The sequence below is a fragment of the Polypterus senegalus genome, chromosome 1 (genome assembly GCF_016835505.1).
Source record: "Polypterus senegalus isolate Bchr_013 chromosome 1, ASM1683550v1, whole genome shotgun sequence".
NCBI lineage: Eukaryota > Metazoa > Chordata > Cladistia > Polypteriformes > Polypteridae > Polypterus > Polypterus senegalus.
The window spans coordinates 18,141,831-18,165,701 of record NC_053154.1 but is presented as its reverse complement, the minus strand read 5'-3'; the positions used below and the strand labels follow the sequence as shown (position 1 = coordinate 18,165,701).

Genomic DNA, 23,871 nt, shown 5'->3' with positions numbered 1-23,871 from the left:
TCTATCTATCTATCTATCTATCTATCTATCTATCTATCTATCTATCTATCTATCTATCTATCTATCTATCTATCTATCAAGGAGTGTGAGAGCCCAGCCACCCCGTGAAGAGTCTTCATTTCTGAAGCTTGTACTTGTGATCTCTTTCTTTCAGTCATAACCCAAAGCTCATGGCCATAGGTGAAGACAGACATACAGAGTGACCGGTCAACTGAGAGTTTACTTCTTAGACTCGGCACCCATTTCACTCCCATGGACCCTCAGGACAGCTGCCGTTGCTCAAATCTCGTCACCGATCTCACGTTTTCTTTTACTATCACTCATAATCAACTTCCCAAGATTGTCTGTTATACCTGCATTGTTATCACTCTTTAATTTAATATTGTTTCTTTGTATCAGTATACTGCTGCTGGATTATGTGAATTACCCCTTGGGATTAATAAAGTATCTATCTATCTATCTATCTATCTACAGTATAAGTGTGACTATTGGACCAGCTTGTATTCAACGCCTTTGACCCCACATGATTGCTGCCAGATGAATTAAACTAAAGGCATGTTTAAAACACAAACACTAAACTCCATAACGTTGGTCATATTTCTAAAACAAAGAAGATCTATCAAGGGAACAGTTAACAGATTGTATTTATTTGCCTTGCAGAAAAGTACATTGGAGTTCTTCCGTCCTCACACCCTTTAAAAAGCAAGGCGCTACACTAAGAAACAGACAAAGCAAGACATTTGCTCCCTCGGTTAAACCCCTCAGCAAACAAGCCACTGCAGCCGACGTCGTTACAGGACGTCAGGGAAGGAGACGGCAGGCGGGTGGGCGGCCTTTCCAGAGCGACCTGTTGAAGACTCCTGGTGGACTGCGTGAAGACTCCTTTGCGTCGTAACGGCGAGTAAGGCATTCCGATCCAGCACACGAGCGCCGGTTAAACGCCAGTGTTGAGACAATAAAATAAGTTAACTGCGATTCCAGATCTACAGCTTTATACAGTTTATACAGTTGGGGAGAAAGTGGCAGACAAAAATAGAAAAATCGACTCCCGTTTTTACACGTGACGGGAAGCTGCCACTCAACATAAAGTCTTTCTCGACTTCCTTCTCCTCCTCCTCCTCCTCTTCGTGGATGAGGTCGCAATCTCTTCTTGGCTTCTAGTCGGTCCTGTCCGCTTTTCTTGGAAAATCCAGCCTTGGACTGTCTGGAAAACAGAAAAAAACACGTTACCAGGGATGTGCTCTTTTAGGCCTAAATTGACACCAATATTGTTTCATCAACGTTAAATAATTCCTTTGGTCAATGATGGCTTTTAAAGTTGTTGGAAATGCTGCAGAAGTTTCTCTGTCCACACTTGCCACTTCTTCGTTTGTTAAATCTATTGGACCAGCCTCTGTGCGCGGTATTCAATGTTTTGCTGGAGAAGGTGGGAAATCTATCGTTGTGCCTCGTTCGAAATCGGCGCCTTTCGCTGATTCACTTGGTTTTGTTTGAGCGTAACAGCGTTATAACAAATCATCATTAATGTTGCAGTTTTTTTAGGGTTTGGAGCAAAGCACGTTATACCGAATCAGCGTCAATCGGGATAGCGTTAAGTCATTAAAAAACGTACAGCAATCCCATGTACGTCAGTTCGGAGCTCAAAATGCTCTCCCCATGTGCCGCGCCGCCTCTCCCATTTCTGTTAACATTTTCCGCACTCCTCTTTTGTTACCGTGTTTAGAGTCTCTGATGTTTTTTTCCCCCCTCGATTTCTTCTACGGTAGCAAATCTTCTTCCCATCATATCTCAATTTTAATTAAAAGAATGAACAGGGAGGGAGTGATCTGGCGACTACAGCTCGGTGAAAAGCAACAACCACATTGTTTTTGGTCAAAAGCTCTTTGTGTGCAGGTGTGTATGTCACGGTGGTGAAGTCAGAGGGTCCGTGGCGATACGCGGTTTTAAATTCATGTGGTGGGGGGACCTGGCTGGCCATACTCTCACGTGCAGATGTTTGCCGTAGACAATTTCCTCGTTAGCGCTCTGAGATCCGTAATTGTGGCACCAGTGTCCGAATGGAGTTTAAGGTGTGGCCTGAGCAGGAAACAGGGGAACGGGATGAAAAGAGAGAAGTACATTTCGGAGGTTAAACTGAAAGAAATAAGAAGACATATTAGCGGAACTATGGCAGAGCCAGTGCAGATGAGGAGAAGACGCAGGCGGTCAGTAATCAAGTCACCAAGTGGAGTGCATTGCCGGCACTCGAGGGACAGGGGTTGCTCTTGCTGAGCACACTAGAGAGCAGGAGTCCTCTACTGCTTGGGATGTCTCCCGGATGAAGGGCGAAGAACAGTGGCAGGAGACGGGAGCGGTACTCGTGGTTCAGCGCTGAGTACCGAGAGTGGTGGCGAGGGGCAGAGCCAGTTTTATAACGAATGACTGCACCTCTGGCTCCTCAAAATGTCATTTTAGGTGCTCCACTACTTTAGATGTTTGTTTTTATTTTTTCCTGTTGCTTTCCCAGAGACTCCCCAGCAGTGATCAACAGTCTGTTCACAAGGAACAGATGCTTTATGAACAAATCCATCAATGTTGAAAAACGTGATTGCAGTTTTCTCTTAACAACAGAATCCCTAAAGCCTACGAAAAAACTCGTAATCCCAGCCCACCTTAAGTTCTTTCGCACCTCTCCGTCAGCGTCTTTTGTGTTGTAAATGCGTCCATCAGCACAAGCAGCACGCAGTCTGTTGTCCCATCCCCTACCTCGATGGAGCTCAGCTTCTGGGCAAAAAGTTCTCCCAGCTCAAGCCAAGACTCCTTATCTGCATGTGATGTGCCGGGAGTTGTATTGGGTACATAATACAGTATATCGTTATTTGGAATACATGCATCTCATGTGTGGTCCGTGTCTACAAAGATCTGGGTAAGTGTAGGATGAGAGGAAATGCAAGAAATTCAAGGAGTGCTGAAAACATATCTAAAGCAGAAACTTTTTCCATGTTATACTAATAATGACCTGAAGTGTATAACGTGTGAAGACTTTAGTCCAAATATCAAATAAACACACACATGCTTTTATTCAAACATATAAACAAAGGGAAAAAAAACATTTGATTATACATGTTGCTGTCACTGAGTTAAAAACCCAAACTCAAATGTCAATTGACAGGAAGTTGATATGTGTTCTTGAATGGTGCAGAGGTAAGAACTGCTGCTTTACAACTTGAAGGTACCAGGTTCGAGACTGGTGTGCACAATGGTCGGCCAGTCATCCCGGCCAATACCCCCAGGCCACCAGGTGGAGCTCTCCTTGCAGCATGGAGGTGCCCCGAATGCCAGCAGGGAATTCTGGACATTGGAGTTTTCATCCACAGACCTGCTGGATACCACAGGGGCCCCTAGAGGACGCTGCAGGGAGGCCCAGAGAGTCATATGTGCCCAATAACCCGGAAGTACGCCCTCTATCTGTCACACTGGGTGCTACGTGTTTTGAGAAGTGAGCGGCTATTATTACGGGATTACGAGTTTTTTCGTAGGCTTCAGGGATTATAGTGTTAAAAATATGCCATGCTGGCTTGGAGAAACGAAATGGCCGAAGTCTAATGTATGACTGTAGAATAAACAGTAGAAATACGCACTGCATCAACTCAGTGAACTGGCTAACTCGACTGTGGGCATATGACACCTAGTGGCACAGTTTATAACTACACCCTACTCCTGTGCTAATGTCCGATTTGTTTGGTCCTTCCTCATACTGTACATAGATATTTATTATGTTACAATATTTAAATTCTTACAATTGACTGTTCAGAAAACCTTACAAATCGTAGGTAGAAACTGCCCCTGAATCTACTGGTGCGAGTGGCAGTGGTCCGGCACTGTTTAGCAGAAGGGAGAAAAGCGACAGTGCAGTGCCTTTCTAGGTTGTGTAGGTCCTGAACAGAAGGCAGATGGGTGCCACTAATATTCTGTGCCACCTTTGCCACTCTGTGCAGTGCTTTACAGTCTTGAGCCAACCAGCTGCCATACTAGGAGGGCATGATGCAGCTAGTGAGGATGAAATATAGAAGTTAATGAAAAGAGATGGAGGAAATCTGAGCTGTCTCCAAATGTCTGAGGAAGTACAGGCATTGGAGAGACGTTTTGACAACATCCAAACTTAGTTTTTGCCACTCCACTTGTCACGGTCACTTCAAGACATTTAAAGCGGCAAACTTATTCAGTATCCCCTCTGATGTTGACAGAAGTGTGGTCTGCCTTCTCCTCCCTGAAGTCTATGCTTAAAATAAATGATAACTGTTGTTGTAGGAGAACAAAAGGGGGGGCTTGTGAAAGTTAATTCTTAGTGATAAATATGATTTTCATTATTTGATTATACATTAAACTATGAAAAAGTTTGGGAACCCCTCTTAATTCTTTGGATTTTAGTTTCTCATTGGCTGAGCTTTCAAAGTAGCAACTTCCTTTGAATATCTGACATGCCTTATGGACACAGTAGGATTTCAGCAGTGACATTAAGTTTATTGGATTAACAGAAAATATGCGATACGCATCATAACAACATTAGACAGCTGCGTAAATCTGGGCACCCAACAGAGATATGACATCAATACTTAGTTGAGCCTCCTTTTGCAAATCTAACAGCCTCTAGACGCCTCCTATAGCCTTTGATGGTGTCTGGACTCTGGATGGAGGTATTTCTGACCATTCTTCATACAAAATCTCTCCAGTTCAGTTAAATTTGATAGCTGCCGAGCATGGACAGCCTGCTTCAAATCATCCCATCGATTTCGATGATATTCAAGTCAGGGGACTGTGACGCCATTCCAGAACATTGTACTTCTCCCTCTGCATGAATGCCTTTGTAGATTTCAACTGTGTTTTGGGTCATTGTCTTGTTGGAATATCCAACCCCTGCGTAACTTCAACTTTGTGACTGATGCTTGAACATTATCCTGAAGAATTTGTTGATATTGGGTTGAATTCATCCGACCCTCGACTTTAACAAGGGCCCCAGTCCCTGAACTAGCCACACAGCCCCACAGCATGATGGGACCTCCACCAAATTTGACAGTAGGTAGCCGGTGTTTTTCTTGGAATGTGGTTTTCTTCTTCCACCATGCAAAGCGCTTTTTGTTCTGACCAAATAACTCAATTTGTGTCTCATCAGTCCAAAGCACTTTGTTCCAAAATGAATCTGGCTTGTCTAAATGAGCATTTGATACAACAAGCGACTCTGTTTGTGGCGTGAGTGCAGAAAGGGCTTCTTTCTCATCACCCTGCCATACAGATGTTCTTTGTGCAAATTGCGCTGAATTGTAGAATGATGTACAGATACACCATCTGCAGTGAGATGTTCTTGCAGGTCTTTGGAGGTGATCTGTGGGTTGTCTGTCACCATTCTCACAATCCTGCTCATATGCCACTCCCGTATTTTTCTTGACCTGCCAGACCTGAGGTTGGTTTAACAACAACTGTGCCTGTGGCCTTCCATTTCCTGACTGACAGTTTAAACCTCTGAGATGGCTTTTTGTAGCCTTCCCCTAAACCAGGAGACTCAACAATCTTTGTTTTCAGATCTTTTGAGAGTTGCTTTGAGGATCCCATGCTGTCTGTCACTCTTCAGAGGAGAGTCAAAGTGAAGCACAACTTGCAATTGACCACCTTAAATACCTTTTACCACTCATGATTGGACACTCCTGTCTATGAAGTTCAAGGATTAACGAGCTCATCCAACCAATTTGGTGTTGCCAGTAATCAGCATTGAGCAGCGACAGGCATTCAAATCAGCACAATGACAAGGAGACCCACATTTGTGCACAGCCAGTTTTTCACATTTGATTTAATTTCATACAACTAAATATGGCTTCACTAAAAATCTTTGTTAGGAAAACACCTCAGTGCTCAGATGTTCCTAGAAAATGAAAGACATACCACTGTTATCTTCTTTATTGAAAGTCGAGTCAATAATTATGCAGGCTGAGAGGGGTTCCCAAACGTTTTCATATGACTGTATTTGATTATACTGAGTGACTTCTGTCCTTGTTAATTGTTAGCTTTTGCCTTTAGCACTCTTAGAAAGCATTTAAATTAAAGGCCCTTGATCTGTGAGCCAGTGCCACTGCTACTTTAGCACAAAGACAATTATGAGTAAGAGCACCAGTAGAATGTTGTGTAACAGAATCCTGACTCCAAGGGTCCAGTTTATTAGTAACTAGCAAGGACATGAGAGGTGAAACTAATCACGCACTTCAGTAATTGACGAAGTGTATTTAAGAGACATTACCACCATCTGTTAAGTCAGGCATTTCTTCTTATCCAGGACTGACTTTGTGATTTAACTTCCATGGATTTTGCTGACATTAAGGGTGAAATTATTATCCTCACACCACTAAATCAGGTAGAACTCTTCTGTGTAAGCCGTCTTGATATTTTTGGTGATCAGATCTAAGATGGTGGCGTCTTTAGCAAATTTAATGATGAAGCTGGAGCTGCGTCTGGCCACACAGTCACAGGTAAGCAAGGACTAGAGAAGGGGACTCAACACACGATATTCTGTATAGCCTGAGTTGATGCTGCCCATCCTCAGATGCCGAGGTTTGCTAGTTAGGGAGTCCAAAGTCCATATCAAGTCCTAAACTGAGAAACCTGGTGGTTGGCTTTTAAGTTCCAGCAGTTTTAAATTTTGAGCTGCAGTCCATAACTGGCATAACAATTTTCATTATCCAGATGGGCTAGGGTGGTATAAAGTATGAGGGATATGGCATCCTCTGTAGACTAGTTGTGATGATGCGCACACCACAGGTGGTCCGGACTATCTGAACTGTTCTGTTTAATGTGTCCCAGCACAATCACCATTGGTGCGAGTGCCACCAACCAGTATGTTGTTCTTCACACAGTCCACCTTTGTTTTCTTTGCCACTGGGATAATTGCTGCCCTTTTGAAGAAGATGGGGATAGCAGATTGTCAAGGGAAACATTATATACTCAGCACAAAAAGAAAGGTCCCTTTTTCAGGACTGTGTATTTCAACAATAATGTTTTAAAAATCCAAATAACTTTCCAGATCTTCATTGTAAAGGGTTTAAACAATGTTTTCCATGCATGTTCAATTAACCATAATCAATTAATTAACATGCACCTGTGGAATGGTCGTTAAGACCTTAATAGCTTACAGAAAGTAGGCATTTAAGGTCACAGTTCTGAAAAGCAGGACACTAAAGAGACTTGTCTACCGACTGTGAAAGATGCCCAGGGTCCCTGCTCATCTGCGTGAACGTGCATTAGGCATGCTGCGGGGAGGCATGAGGACTGCTGAAGTGGCTAGGGCAATAAATTGCCATGTCCGCACTGTGAGATGCCTAAGACAGCGCTACAGGGAGACAGGAAGGACAGCTGATCATCCTCGCAGTGGAAGACCACGTGTCACAACACCTGCACAGGATCGGTACATCCGAATATCACACCTGCGTGACAGGTACAGGATGGCCACAACAACTGCCCGAGTCACACCAGGAACACACAATCCCTCCATCAGTGCTCAGACTGTCCGCAATAGGCTGAGAGAGGCTGGACTGAGGGCTTGTAGGCCTGTTGTAAGGCAGGTCCTTACCAGACATCACCAGCAACAACGCCGCCTATGGGCACAAACCCACCTTAGCTGGATCAGACAGGAGTGGCAAAAGTGCTCTTCACTGATGAGTCCGCGGTTTTGTCTCACCAGGGGTGATGGACGGATTTGTGTTTATCATCGAAGGAATTGAGCACGTCTGGGACCTGTTGGATCGCAGGGCTAGGGCCATTTTTCCCCAGAAATGTCCAGGAACTTGCAGGTGCCTTGGTGGAAGAGTGGGGTAACATCTCACAGCAAGAACTGACAAATCTGGTCCAGTCCATGAGGAGGAGATGCACTGCAGTACTTCAAGCAGCTGGTGGCCACACCAGATACTGACTAGTACTTTTGATTTTGAGCCTCCCTTCATTCAGGGACACATTGTGAAACATTTTTAGTTTATGTCTTATGGTGTTGACTCTTTTAGTGTTCATACAAATATTTACACATTAAGTTTACTGAAAGTAAAAACAGTTGAAAGTCAGAGGACGTTTCTTTTTTTGCCGAGTATAGATGTCACTGAAGATGTCAGCTAATTCAATGCAACGGGTTTTTAAATTGTGATCTGAAATTCCATTCGGACCAGATGCCTTGTGGACATTAACTCGTTTAAATACGCTTCTTAGTTCATGTTCTGAAAAGGAGAAGAATGAATTAGGTGGCCCTGTAGGTAAGCAAAACAACAGAATACTTATTGTCACGATCAAACCGGGCTTAGAAAACATTAAGATGATCTGAAAGGGAGAATACAGGTGATACTGGGTGAGGATTACCTTGGAGTCAGTCTATGAGTATCCCTATTCTTTGCCAAGTTTACACAACTTGTTAAAGCTGCTAAACGACGTCACTAGTTCGCTCCCATAATGACATTTGGACACTATTACTGCATTTCTTAGTTTGTAACTTCATTTCCTGTATATTTCCACATAGCTATTGCAAAATACATTGCTGTGTGCAATCAGTAAAGCCTCAATGTCAGCAGTGATCCACGATTTCTTATTTGAAACTGGCAGATTATTTTCATAGACCCATAGGCATCCACACATTTTTTGATGAATCCCGTTATGACGTCAGAATACTCGTTCAGATCTAACCTGTTCCTGTTTACACAATCAAAGTAGTCCTGCAAGCTTCTGACACCAAGCACTGCTTGTGAATGTGCGAGGGTGCCTTGTGAGGACTGGTATTCCATATAGGCTAACGTTGATGCTACAGATATGGGTCATGGGGTGTCATGTTCTCTAAAAGAAAAGGGACCTGTCACGTGACAATAGCTCCCTCAATCATCCATCCTCAAATGGACAGATAATAAGTGATAATAGAGGGAGAGTTAGCGAACAAACCTTACTAGAGTTTAACTGGCGCAGCTCTTCCATACGAAGTTCTTAAGGTATAAAAGACTGATTGTCGAAATCGCCGCCACCCACGTACAAATGGAAGTGATTCAAAAACAAAGGGGCATATCTGGACATTAAATGCCCGTGACAGGATCCAAAGAGGATACTAGCAGTGATGGGGCAAGTGAGTGGCCCTCTAGCCTCCCATGTGTCAACGCTGCCAGTATCTAGTTTTACATTTGAAAAAATGACATTTAACCTCCGATGAAACCCACACACACACACAAAAAAATTAACAGTTCAGGCCGAGTCTAAGACCTTGCACTTAATGGATGGCGCACATGAACTGGTGTCCCGGCTGGGGTGAGGCAGGGTTCCTTTCCTGGATGGCACAAGAAACCAGGCAAAAATTGTACTGCCTCAGCCAGGAGACGGGCAGAAGGTACCAGTGTGACAGTGGGTACATTGGCATCCCAGCATGGTCGGACCAAGGAACAATACCCCACCAGGAGGCCAGTGTGTTGGAAAGTCAAGGTGAGACAACCGGCCTGGTTACACGTCCCCCTGACACACTAGGTGGCAGCCTCCCATGCTCGACCTTCCACCACATAACACACACAAGAACTTTGATCATTTATGTCCATTCAAGAGCTGTAATTTTTTGCAGGAACTCACCATGGTCACGAAATGACACATTTACAGCTGATGCAGTCCTGTCCGCTTTCATCTGGAGGGTTCAGCTTTCGGAGTTTATGCTGCCGGATTTCCCGCACCAAAGTGTAGAAGGCATCCTCTACTCCCTGTGAAGCGGACAAACACACACATACACAGATAAGTTGTATGTTTTCATGACTTCTCATGATGGCACCTCAAAGTATTGCATGTTTCATTTCTGGACCACTTTTGACGATGTCTCATATTTTAGCATTCAGATTTTAATGCCACCTCAACACAGTTTTCATGGACGACTACAACCATTTTGCTTCTTTTTACTAAGCCCATGTCACGTGACATGTTTCTTCGTCACACTTCTCCTATAATGTAATAGCAGTGCGTAGTAACTTGTTACTCTAGCACTTGATCGATTTCTGAAGAAGAAAACAAAGGAAACGTCTTGGAGGAATTAGACTAGTTGGGTGAAAGACGATAGTGTAGCGTTAGGACTTTTTTCCCCCGATGTTATTTTCGACTTCGAATTCTGTTGAGTGTTTTGGATTTGACGATCAGCCTGGTTAGTGTTTTGGTACTCGGATCCCAGTCTACCATACCAGGATGTTCTACAGCCAGTGAGAATGGACCCCACTGTGTACCTGTAGATGTTAGAGAGAACATTTGTCAAATTCTGCCCTTGCCTTGGGCATCTGAGGAAGTAGAGGTGTCAGTAAGCTCCTTTGATAATGGCTGAGACGTGTTGTTGTTGCTTCTATGGCATCCCCTCTGATATATTAGGGAGTGTGGTCTGCTTTCTTAAGTCTATGACCAGCCCTTTGGTTCTATAGACATTATGGGTGAAATTCTTGATTCATCAAGTAGGGTGCAAACTATTACCAGCAACACCCAGCTGCCTACTTTTCTCGACACGCGTCACACACTAGCTGGCCTAGTCAAAGTGTTCTGTCATGGTAGGGTCCGAGGGTGACCCTATTTTCCCTTTCACGCTCTTGACTACCTAGACCTTAGCAGAATGGTCCAAATCCCAATATAGCCCTTGTATGTTTATTCACCCTCTTTATCCGAGGCTAAATCAAAAAGTAAGGACAATTTAAACATTATAGGGTAACCACAATGGATAGAAGCTGACGCACTACAACACATTTGTAAAGACTTATGGGTAGTTTGAACATCCACAGTCCTCTGATATTATTCTAGTTGCAGCCAAGGCCAAATGAACATGGTTTTTTTTTTGTTCTTTACATCACCTTATACAATTCCTTGTATTAGGAATTTGTTAGTTTTCTCATACCCCTTAAGGTCAGAGCAGAGGGTCAGCCATTGTACAGCACCCCTGGAGCAATTGCAGGTTAAGGGCTTTCCCAATGGCCCATCAGTGTAGGGCCCCTTTTGGCAGTAATGGGGATTTGAACTGGCAACCTTCCAGATATCAGCGCAAATCCTTAGTCTTAGAGCCACCACAATCCATTGCAGGATTGAACAATACACTGCAGTGAGATGTTTCTGGGCAGAGAAAGTGAAATCTGCTGAAATTCATTAAATGTTTGAATGATTTAAAAGAAAAGTCTTGAATCCATAAAGTTTAATCAACAGGCTAACATTCACACTGCTCAAATTCGCAATTAGTATGTGAGGCTGGATGATGTTGAAAAATCCAGAAATAGTGTGCGGACATATGAGCCAGGTGTATCGAGAAAAGTGTAGATTTGATGTAAAGTGACTGGCAGAGCACCTTCTACACTTTGGTTTGTATGGTAAGCAAATTGGTGGTGCAGACTGGATGACTGATGGCTAGAACACCTCTGATGTCACTTCTGGTGTCCGTCCACCTAGACCTGCCTCGAGACAGAAGATCCGCCATCTTAGTCAGTTCTGTTGTGAACTTGCATCTGTAAAGACATCTCCACAATTATTGTGTGTTTTCTTTGTTTTTTCCTCCAAATTCAATTAAAAGGGGTGACCAGGCTGCTACCCCAACTCTTTATCGTTGCTCTGTCATTGTCTTACAGGCTGCTACCCCAACTCTTTATCGTTGTTCTGTCATTGTCTTACAGTGGTTGTCTTGAAATGACTGAAGCTGATGCCACATTACGTGACTTCTATTCATGGAGTATGTCAGATTTGCCAACCACGGTCTCTGACCTCATCGCCTGGCCGTGTCAATTTACGAGACTGAAAATCGCTGACCATGTCAGATTTACCGGCTGAGTGCCAGCGTTCTAACACCGTCATGGTTGATCATTTTTCAGACAGCCAATGACGTGAAGACTGATACATTGTTATGTCTTAGCCAGGAATCCTCCTCTGGCTGGGGTTCAAATTCTTGTATTATGCTTGTTTTGTTCAATTTTGATTCTTTTGTCTATGTCAGCATTGTTACTTACTAAGTTTCTGTATCCTTGTGTAGCCCTTGTTATGTGCCTTGTGTTTTGTGAGTGGTTCCACAAGATGGTTCACTGCCAGGGACTGCCCTCAGCCCTATAAAGGCAAGGGTTTCCCATAGTTCCTGGTGGTTCATTTGAATGTGCCTGGGAGTTGGCCAGACATTTTTTTGCCTAGCGATGCCTCTGCCATTTTTGACCTTCTGCTCTGTTTTTTTTACCATTCTCTGGGTTACTGTATTGGGACTTTATATTCACCATATTGCCTTCTTATTTTGGACAACTCCTTTTTGACTTTTTGTGCTCCACGTAACTTCATGTTACTTCTGAGCGTTTTCGTTAGGAATAAATCTTTTATCCTAACATTTTATTGAATTAATTAACGCTAGAATCCCTGAAGCCTACGAAAAAAACTTGCAATCCTGGGCCACCTTAAATTCCTTCGCACCTCTCCATTAGCGACTTTTGTGCTGCAAGTGTGTTGATTAGCACAAGAAGGAAGCAGCCGCAGAGAGCAGAAGTCGCAGAGAAGACTCTCAGAACTCAAGTCTGTTTATCTGAGTGTGAGGTGCCTGGAGAAGTGTTGGGTAAATAATATACAGTGGAATCTCGGTTTACGAGTAACTTGGTTTACGAGTGTTTTGCAAGATGAGCAAAAGTTTTTAATAAATTTTGACTTGATAAACGAGCGATGTCTTGCAATACGAGCAGTATGGATACACTTTGTCTGCTGAGCGTCATGTGATCACAACTGAGCTGATGGTTCTTCTCTCTCTCTCCTTATCTCGCTCGCTTGCCCAGCACCTCTCTCTCTCCTTATCTTGCTTGCTCACCCAGCGCGTCTCTCTGTTTACAGCGTCTCTCTCTCTCTCTCCTTATCTCGCTCGCCCAGCGCGTCTCTCTGTTTACTACAGCATTGTGACTGTGTGTGTGTGTGTGCTGTGAAGTGCGAGTCCCCATCTTGCTCCCCAAAACACGAAGCTGAGTCTCAGTACTTTAACACTAGTTTTATTCAGCTTGAAACAGCAACAGCGCTGTTATTTATTGCAGCGGGATCTTTATAATATTCCTTGTATGACCCATTGATGGCAGGCGCTTATAGCATGTCTGCGATCTTTTTGGATGCGCTTATACGGCGAACTGCTACAGCGCTGGGAGACTGTGATTGCTTTGGGACGCTCTTCCAAGTGTCGTCCTGTTGAGTGGAATCCCACATGAGTTTAGAAACTACTCACACCAGCCATGATTCTTTTTAAAGGTAAAGTGCAGGTCAATTTGTATTATGTATTTTACTTTATATTTTGTCTTAATCATTTTTATATGAATAGTTTTGGGTTGTGAAACGAATCATCTGAGTTTCCATTATTTCTTATGGGGAAATTTGCTTTGATATACGAGTGTTTTGGATTGCGAGCACGTTTCTGGAACGAATTATGCTCGCAAACCGAGGTTCCACTGTATTGTCATTTGGAATACATACATTTCATGTAAGATCCATGTCTGCAACGATCCGTGTAGATGTAGGATGACATGCAAGGCAGGGATTGTTGAACACAAAACTAAAAAAGAAATGTTTTTCGTCCATCCATCATCCAACCCACTATATCCTAGCTACAGGGTCACGGGGGTCTGCTGGAGCCAATCCTAGCCAACACAGGGCACAAGGCAGGAAACAAACCCCAGGTAGGGGGCACACACAATTTAGACAATTTAGAATCGCCAATGCACCTAACCTGCATGTCTTTGGACTGTGGGAGGAAACCTACACGGGGAGAACATGCAAACTCCACGCATTGAGGACCCGGGAAGTGAACCGGGGTCTCCTAACTGCGAGACAGAATGTAGACATGAAGTGTATAATGTGTGAAGGCTGAAGTCCGAATATCAAATAAACACTTTCACAAAAGGTACAAGTACTGTATAACGAAACAAGTGTGCTTTTATTCAGGAACATAACTGCCAGTAAGGCTCGGGACTTCAGCTGAATTCTCAGTCTTGTTTTCTTTTTTTCCATTCTGTCGTTGTATGTAATACACAAGACATCAGACAGGTGAGCTTCTCGTCTGTATGTGGTTAAAAGCAGTCACATTCCTTATTCCTCGTCCCTTGTACTTTCAGATGAGCATTCATTGGTGGTCAGCTCTCATGCGCACAGATTCCACCCCTACAGCCTGTTTTGATTTTATCGGAGTGAGTCACAGACTAGATGGAGTGTGTCATTCTACATGATTGGCCTTCACGGGAGCACGCCATGCCTGTCTCTTACTCACTAAGACTATGTGAACGACGGCTTTGACTGAAAATCGCTGGAAAAGTCGTGTAACGTGACATAGGCTCTGGTCTTGGAGGGCTGCCATTATTCCTTTGTTCACTTTGCAGCACTAATTAAAGACACGAAGGAGAGGACCCCATCGGCAAAAATTTTCATCTCGGGTCCACTACCTCTCGTCAGACGATCAAATGAATACTATAGTCGTCTGCTGGGATTAAACAACTGGCTGAGAGGCTTCTGCGAGACTCAAGACATCAGGTTCATCGATAATTGGGACCTTTTTTGGGAAAGACCGCGTTTCTTCAAGCAGGATGGCTTGCACCCGAATAGATTCGGCACCCGGGTCATCTCCGAAAACATTGCTAAGGTAATTTGTCTATATTGACTGTCTGTTTCTACTTTAAACTCCCTCCGTAATACTACTGCTTTGCTAGGACATAATGGCTCAATAAAGTCTTCTGTAAAAGTGCACAACATTAATACTTTAATAACCAGTCTTAATGCACGCAAAACATCTAGGCAGTGCGGCATAAACACCAATAATTTAGTTGCAATTACTACTTTAGATCAACAATGCATTAAAACTATAAAAACAGATTGTAGATTACATAAAAAATACACTCAGAGCGGCGCTAACAAAAATAATTTAGTTTCTGTTCCAATAACTAATAACGCGCATAGAATTCACCTCTGCCCCTCTGAAACATTAAATATGGCGCTATTAAATGTTAGAGCTTTAACTAACAAGACGTTTTTTATCAATGATCTTATTAGTGATAGAAACATTGATTTTATTGCACTAAATGAAACATGGCTTAGTTCAGACGGCGCAGCTGTTTTAATCGAATCAGCGCCTCCGGATTACAGTTTTACTCGTGCAGACCGTCAGGGAAAAAAGGGGGCCGGATTGGCAAACATTTACTCGAGCCGATTAAAATGTAAAGATGTTAGTTTTGGTGAATTGAAGTCCTTTGAGTATCTCGCGTTGTTATTCATGGAGATTCTCACGTTCTAGTTTATCCATGTATATACCTCCTAAATTTAACGCGTCTTTCATTGAGGAATTCTCAGACTTAATGTCAATTTTAATTACGAACTATGACACACTCTTAATTGTAGGCGACTTTAACTTTCATATCGATAATCAGTGTGACCTAAAAGTAAAAGAATTTATGAACCTCCTGGACTCTTTTGATTTGAGACAGCTCGTTAATCAGCCTACACATAAAGCAGGTCATACGTTAGACTTAATTATCACCAAAGGACTAAAGTTGATGTGAAGCAGATCATTGATATTGGTCTATCAGACCACTTTCTTCTACTATTTAATATAGAAATAATGATAGAAAACATTCATGAGAAGCATTTTGTTAAAAAACGCTTCTTTGACTCATCAGCAGCTTTAAAACTTACAAACATCTAAGCAATCAGTCCGTTTATAGTGCCAGCTATAATAGCAAGGATGATGTAAATAGTAAAGTGGAAAATTTAATTCTAAAGTGAGAGCTGCTGTTGACATAGTTGCACCTGAAAAGACAGTTAAAAAATCTTCTAGCATTGTTATACCATGGAAGACCCAAAGAGTGTCTGATTTAAAAAGAACATGTCGTAGAGCTGAGCGTAAATGGAGGAAAACTAAACTAACTATCCATTATGAGATATTGAAGGTTAAAATAACAGAATACAATAACACTGTCTGCCTTGAGAGGCGCTGCTATTTCTCTAATATTATAAATAACAATGCTAGTAATCCCAGAGTCTTATTTTCAACAATTGATCGTTTGCTAAACCCAGGTAACACAAAGGAATGCCCCCAGAATACTTCCAGCGAAACCTGTGAGAACATTGCTATATTTTTTAATCAAAAAATTAATGATATTAGAAATAACATAGTATATCTCCCCAACACTGTGGAACCTCCTGAGCCCCAGTACTCCGTTATAAACAAATTAAATTCTTTCACCAGGATAGATTTACCTGAATTACATAGTATAATCTCTCAACTGAAACTCTCCACCTGCGTCCTTGATCCAATACCAACAAGGTTTTTCAAGACGCTCTTACTGATAATATCCTTGACATAGTAAATTCGTCATTAGATACGGGGGTCTTCCCAGACTGTCTTAAGACTGCTGTAGTTAAACCCCTTCTTAAGAAAAATAATCTTGACCCCTCTGCTTTTGAAAATTTTAGACCCATCTCTAACCTGCCCTTCTTAAGTAAAATTCTAGAAAAGGCAGTCATTATGCAGTTAAATGACCACCTCAATAAACCTGCTATTCTTGATAAATTTCAGTCAGGTTTTAGAACTAATCACAGCACAGAAACTGCACTCGTTAAAGTAGTAAATGACTTGCGATTAAATGCAGACAGAGCCCGTTTATCTGTTCTCATCCTCTTAGATTTGAGTGCCGCATTTGACACCATTGATCATAATACAGTAATCCCTCGCTATATCGCGCTTCGACTTTCGCGGCTTCACTCCATCGCGGATTTTAAATGTAAGCACATCTAAATATATATCACGGATTTTTCGCTGGATCGTCGCTTTCTGCGGACAATGTGTCTTTTAATTTATGCTACATGCTTCCTCAGTTTGTTAGCCCAGTTGATTTCATACAAGAGACGCTATTGGCAGATGGCTTAGAAGCTACCCAATCAGGGCATGTATTACATATTAACTAAAACTCCTCAATGCTAAAAGATATGCTTTCCGCGTGGCGCTTGTTTTGTTTGCTTCTCTCCGTCTCTCTCTGCCTGACGGAGGGGGTGTGAGCAGAGGGGGCTGTTTACAGAGGGGCTGTTTGCCTAGAAGATAGGACGCTCCTCTACAAAATGCCGCTTTATCGCGGTGCTTCTGTATACTTAAAAGTACGTATTGATTTTTTGATTGTGCTCCTTTGAAGATAAGATATGTTTGCATTCTTTTAATTGTGAGAAAGAACTGCCATCTCTGTCTTGTAATGAAGCACAGTTTAAACGTTTGACTAAAGGGTGTTATTTTATGTCTAGAGGGCTCTAATAATGTTAACAGTGTGGGAGAGTTTATAAGGGCTTAAAATATATAAAAATAACCATACAAACATATGGTTTCTACTTCGCGGAAATTCATTTATCGCGGCAGAGTCTGGAACGGATTAACCGCGATAAACGAGGGTTGACTATATTCTTAGAAATCGCCTTAGTCAATGGGTGGGCCTCTCTGGCAGGGTCTTAAATTGGTTTGAATCCTACCTGGCAGTGAGAAAATTCTTAGTTAGTTGTGGTAATCACAACTCAAACACACATGATATCCTATATGGTGTTCCACAAGGCTCTATCCTGGTCTGCTGCTCTTTTCAATCTACATGCTTCTGTTAGGTCAGATTATCTCAGGTTACAACGTGAGCTACCACAGCTATGCTGATGACACACAACTGTACTTATCAATAGCACCTGATGACTCCGACTCTCTTGATTCACTAACACAATGTCTTACTGGTATTTCTGAAAGGATGAATAGTAATTTTCTCAAGTTAAATAAAGAGAAAACTGAAATTGTATTGATTGGCAAAAGCAGTTCAGTGAGGTTATCAGAAATAAACTTGACGCATTAGGATTAGAAGTTAAGACGGAAGTAAAAAACTTAGGGGTAACCGTTGACTGTAACCTGAATTTTAAATCGCATATTCATCAGACCACTAGGACAGCATTTTTTCACTTAAGAAACATAGCAAAAGTTAGACCTCATATCATTGAAAGATGCTGAGAAATTAATTCACGCTTTTGCTTTCAGTCGACTAGATTACTGTAACGCACTCCTCTCAGGACCACCCAAAAAAGAAATAAATCGTTTGCAACGAGTGCAGAATGCAGCTGCTAGAATCCTAACTAGAAAAAGAAAATCCGAGCACATTTCTCTTGTTTTGATGTCACTACACTGGTTACCTGTGTCATTCAGGATTGACTTTAAAATACTGCTTATGGTTTATAAAGCCTTAAATAATCTCGCTCCATCTTATATATCGGAATGCCTGACATTTTATATTCCAAATCGTAACTTTAGATCCTCAAATGAGTGTCTCCTTAGAATTCCAAGAACAAAACTTAAAAGAAGTGGTGAGGCGGCCTTCTGCTGTTATGCACCTAAAATCTGGAATAGCCTGCCAGTAGGAATTCGCCAGGCTGATACAGTAGAGCACTTTAAAACACTGCTGAAAACACATGACTTTAACATGACCTTCTCATAACTTCACTTTATCTTAATCCTGATACTCTGTATGTTCAATTCCTCAAAATAACTATTCATGGTGGCTCTAAAATCCGTACTGACCCCTACTCTCTCTTCTGTTTCTTTTTCCGGTTTCTCTGTGGTGGCAGCCTGCGCCACCTCCACCTACTCAAAGCATCATGATGCACCAACATTGATGGACTAAAAGCCAGAAGTCCACGTGATCATTATCATCATCATCATCAACAAATCCTTCCGTGAAAACCATAAATACAAAGAGGACTGTTTCATTTATGTTAGGTAGATTGCCCAGAGGGGACTGGGCGGTCTCATGGCCTGGAATCCCTGCAGATTTTATTTTTTCTCCGGCCATCTGGAGTTTTTTTTTTTGTTTTTTTCTGTCCCCCTGGCCATTGGACCTTACTCTTATTCTATGTTAATTAATGTTGACTTATTTTATTTTCTTACTGTGTCTCTTATTTTTCTATTCTTCATTATGTAAAGCACTTTGAGCTACATTTTTTGTATGAAAATGTGCTATATAAATAAATGTTGTTGTTGTTGTTCAAAATCAGTGCAGACCATCCACACGTCTGTTTTGTCAGCTTGAATTGAGTTCGTGCACATTCAGGCCATCGGTATGAAAAGAAAAACTTGTTCCAAGCGTCCTTCCGAAGTAAAGATGTTCGTGTTGGGATGTAGGAGGGATAGCAGAGCACAGTATAGTCAACGGCATTGCCAATATTCATTCACACAAAAGAAACCAAAGGCTCTCCTACCTGTCTGGTCTTGGCTGAGGTTTCTATATACGGGATGCCGTAGCTCCTTGCAAGCTCTTGAGCTTGTCTCGTGTCCACAGTCCGCGCCGGCAGGTCACATTTGTTTCCCACAAGAACCATGGGAACGTCGTCTGAGTCTTTCACTCTTTTTATTTGTTCCCTGCACAAACACAAAAACAAATGGAACATGAAACCAAAAGCATTCCTGGTGCAGCCATGGCCCACACTTGTCCTAAGTGACCGTAATAAATAATAATAAACATACGTCGATAAACAGATGGAAGATTTATTTTGAAAAGCTGTTGATTGAAGGAAACCCAACAGTAGTATTTGGGGATGGAGTCCTAAATGAAGGCCTAGTACCAAAAAAAGGAGGAAGAAGGTAAAGGAGGCACTAAAAAGTATGAAACATGGAAAGGCAACAGGACCAGAGAAGTGTGGAAGGGTTTAGGAGAAGAAGGAGTAGATGTGTTGTTGGATCAACTGTAGAAGATCTACGAACAGGAGAGAATACCAGAGGAGTGGCGGAACTGTAGGATTAAAGAAGGGCAACATTCAGGATTGTTGAAACTATTGAGAGATTAGGTTGATGTCACACACAATCAAAATTTGGAAAGGCCACCATAGGGGAGGAGCAGTTGGGTTTTATGTCAGGAAGAGGAACCACTAATGCAGTCTTTGCATTGAGACAACTGATAGAGAAGCATCAAGAAAAAACAGAAAGGTTTGCATATGGTGCTTACTGATATGGAGGATAGAGTGTGACGTCAAGATGTCTGGAGGTGAAGGAGAGAGACAGGAGGACCACAGCAGTATGTAAGGATTAATCAAGACATGGATGAGGAAGTGAGGACTCAGGTTGGGGTAATAGACAATACCCCTGTCAGAGGAGAAGGAGGTCTGTGCAAGGGATCATCTTGAAGTCTTTACCTCTTTGATTTGCTTATGGATGTTTTTCGGGTCATGGGATAAAAGACCAATCCTGCTGGTGCAGGCTTTGTGCAGATGACATTGTGTTGTGTAGCACCAAACAGGAGGAAGTGGAAAGGAAGTTGGAAGAATGGAGAAAGGCTTTGGAAGACGGAAGGTTGAAGATAAATAGGAAGAAGACTGAATATCTGAGGTTTAATGATGATCAGGATTCAGATGTTAGCCCGCAAGAAGAGCAATTGAAAGTAATTATTGTGGGTTAAGTTTAAATGTCTAGGATCAGTGGAAGCCCAAGATGGAGAATTAGATGCAGAGATAACCTACAGAGTGCAGCGTGGATGGAACAATTGGAAGAGGGTACAAGGAGTTTGTGTGATTGAAAAATTAGAGTGAAGGTTAAAGGTCAGGTTTTAAATACAGCAGTGATGTGTGGAGCTGAGACATGGACAGTAAAGGGAGTGCAGGAGAAGAAGCTGGACGGGGCAGAAATGAGAATATTGACATGGATGTGTGGAGCTACAGAAAAAGACAAAATAAGAAATGAGACAATCAGAGATGCAACGAACGTGGGAGAGAAATCTAAGAAACTGCAGGAAAATAGATTGAAGTGTACGGACAGCTGATGAGGACAGACAATGAATATGTGAGCAAAAGAGTGATGGGAATGGAAGTACAGGGGAAGAGAAAGTGAGGGAGGCCAGTGTGGAGGTGGATGGATAAAGTCAAAGAAGATCTGAAGGAAAAGGGCTTGACTGGCGAGAAGGTGCAGGAATGAGCCGCGTGGAGAATCCCGATCAAGCACATCGACCCCACATAGGAAGAAAAAGGATGACACGCATGTCAATGAACAATCCAAGTAAGCAAACGAGGCTTAACAATTTATAATGTTTACAGTAAAACGTCCCCATCATTTTTATGTTTGCCGTCTCTATGGACTCCACATTCTGACTGCTTAGCTGTGTCTGGTAACAGAATATCGAAGACCACACTAAATAACAATGACATCACCAATCATTTATTCAATTTTTTTTCACGTCTAAAAAAAAGTTCACGTCAAATGTTCAAAGTTGCTCAGAAAGTTTCAACACCCGAGAATTTGATGAATGTTATTTGAATAATGTACAGTAGATGTAGCTAAAACAAATCATACAGTTATGAATAAAATATTTGGACAGAGACAACTTTTTTCTCATTTTGGTTCTGTACATCACCACAATGAATTTTAAATGAAACAACTCAGATGCAGTTGAAGTGCAGACTTTCAGCTTTAATTCAGTGGGTTGAACAAAACAATTACATAAAAATGTGAGGCGACTAAAGCATTTTTGAACACAATCCCTTCATTTCAGGGGTCAACAGTAATTGGACAATTTAAATAACTGGAAATAAAATGTTCATTTCTAATACTTGGTTGAAAACCCTTTGCTGGCAATGCCAGCCTGAAGTCTTGAACTCGTGGACATCACCAGATGCTGGGTTTCCTCCTTTTTAATGCTCTGCCAGGCCTTTACTGCAGCGGCTTTCAGTTGCTGTTTGTTTGTGGACCTTTCTGTCTTATGTTTAGTCTTAAACAAGAGAAATGCCTGCTCAGTTGGGTTAAGATCAGGTGACTGACTTGGCCATTCAAGAATTTTCCACTTCTTTGCTTTAATAAACTCCTGGGTTGCTTTGGCTGTATGTTTTGGGTCATTGTCCATCTGTATCATGAAACGCCCGCCGCGTTTAGCTGGATTTAGCTGGATTTGAGCAGACAGTATGTCTCTGAACACCTCAGAATTCATTCGGCTGCTTCTGTCCTGTGTCACATCATCAATAAACACGAGTGTCCCAGTGCCACTGGCAGCCATGCACACCCAAGCCATCACACTGCCTGACTCCACCGTGTTTTACAGATGATGTGCTATGCTTTGGATAATGAGCTGTTCCACGCCTTCTCCATACTTTTTTCTTGCCATCATTCTGGTAGAGGTTGATCTTGGTTTCATCTGTCCACAGAATGTTTCTCCAGAACTGTGCTGGCTTTTTTAGATGTTCTTTAGCAAAGTCCAATCTAGCCTTTCTATTCTTGAGGCTTATGAGTGGCTTGCACCTTGCAGTGCACCCTCTGTATTTACTTTCATGCAGTCTTCTCTTTATGGTAGACTTGGATATCGATACGCTGACCAAGCCCTGGAGAGTGTTGTTCACTTGGTGGGCTGTTGTGAAGGAGTTTCTCTTCACCATGGAAATGATTCTGCGATCATCCACCACTGTTGTCTTCCGTGGACGTCCAGGTCTTTTTGCGTTGCTGAGTTCACCAGTGCTTGCTTTCTTTCTCAGGATGTACCAAACTGTAGATTTTGCCACTCGTAATATTGTAGTAATTTCTCGGATTGGTTTTTTCTGTTTCCGCAGCTTAAGGATGGCTTCTTTCAGCTGCACGGAGAGCTCCTTTGACCGCATGTTGTCTGTTCACAGCAAAATCTTCCACATGCAAGCATCACACCTCAGATCAACTCCAGGCCTTTTATCTGCTTAACTGGTAAGACATCATGACGGACTTGAACACACCTGCCATGAAATAGCCTTTGAGTCAATTGTAAAATTACTTTTGAGCCCCTGAAATGAAGGGATTGTGTTAAAAAAACGCTTTAGTTGTTTCACATTTTTATGCCATCGTTTTGTTCAACCCACTGAATTAAAGCTGAAAGTCTCCACTTCAACTGCATCGGAGTTGTTTCATTTCAAATTCATTGTGGTAACGTACAGAACCAAAATTAGAAAAACACTGTCTCTGTCCAAATATTTATGGACCTAACTGTATATATTAAGACCTCTGATTTCTCTGATGGCAAATGTTTGTATAACACTTGAGCTCAGGTGAAAGAACTGATTTTGGGTCCAGACATTAGCGCGGCAGAATGACTTTGACTCTTCTACTCTTTTCTTCATAATAGTTTACTTGTCTATACCAACAGGCATAACAGTGTGCTTTCTATTCAAAAAGTGTCTAACTATCCCTTCACACCATCTAATTTTAAACCAGCCTCCTCCCAAACTGCTACTTGCAGGCTTCGGCCTAGAAGGGCCTGTAAACGTTAAAAGTTCAAAATACAAAGAAATCTCTAGAAATACCAAAAATGCTCATGTTATGAACTAGGGAGTTTCTAAGCACCAAAGTCCCAAAATATTTCAAATTGAGAGAAACTACCAAACCCCATCTAGTTACGTGAACGGCAAACATAAAATGTCCATAAATAGAGAGATTTATTTTTTCATAAAAAATAGCAAAGCTCCAAAGAGCACAAAAGGCACACCAGGGGGTACCTGACAAGGCTTGGCAATGCAAGGCAAAGAAGGCGCAACAGTCGGTTCCAGAGAGTTGTCAAAAAACAGAGCAGAAAAGGGGAAAACTTTGAATGAAAAAATCAAAAATCCAACAAAACTCACCAACACTAGCACTTTCACAATGAACCGCAAGGGACTGTGAGGTGTCCTTGCCTTTAAAGGGCTCAAAGCAGTCCCCTGTGATGATGGACAGGTGACCCTGCCTCTTGGAGGACCACCCACAGAACATCTTGGCATTGTAATGCTATTACCATAAAAGAAATGAACAAAACAAACCAAATTGTGACATTTGAACCCTACAGCCATTGGGAACCCTGGCTGAAACATGCCATGACAGCTGACATGGAATGGCCGCACGCTTAAAGATAC

General features: G+C 42.2%; 1 protein-coding gene across 1 annotated transcript in view; it reads right to left on the bottom strand.

The window, feature by feature from the left end:
* Positions 1–626: 626 nt before the first annotated feature.
* Positions 627–23,871, bottom strand: part of LOC120523258 (GTPase HRas) — a 129,402-nt gene continuing 106,157 nt past the window's right edge. The window contains exons 4-6 of the mRNA XM_039744430.1: positions 19,246–19,405; positions 9,607–9,731; positions 627–1,204 (exon numbers count right to left, since the gene is read on the bottom strand). Coding sequence (XP_039600364.1) covers positions 9,612–9,731; positions 19,246–19,405 — 280 coding nt within the window. The 3' untranslated portion in view covers positions 627–1,204; positions 9,607–9,611. The remainder of the gene's footprint in view (positions 1,205–9,606; positions 9,732–19,245; positions 19,406–23,871) is intronic.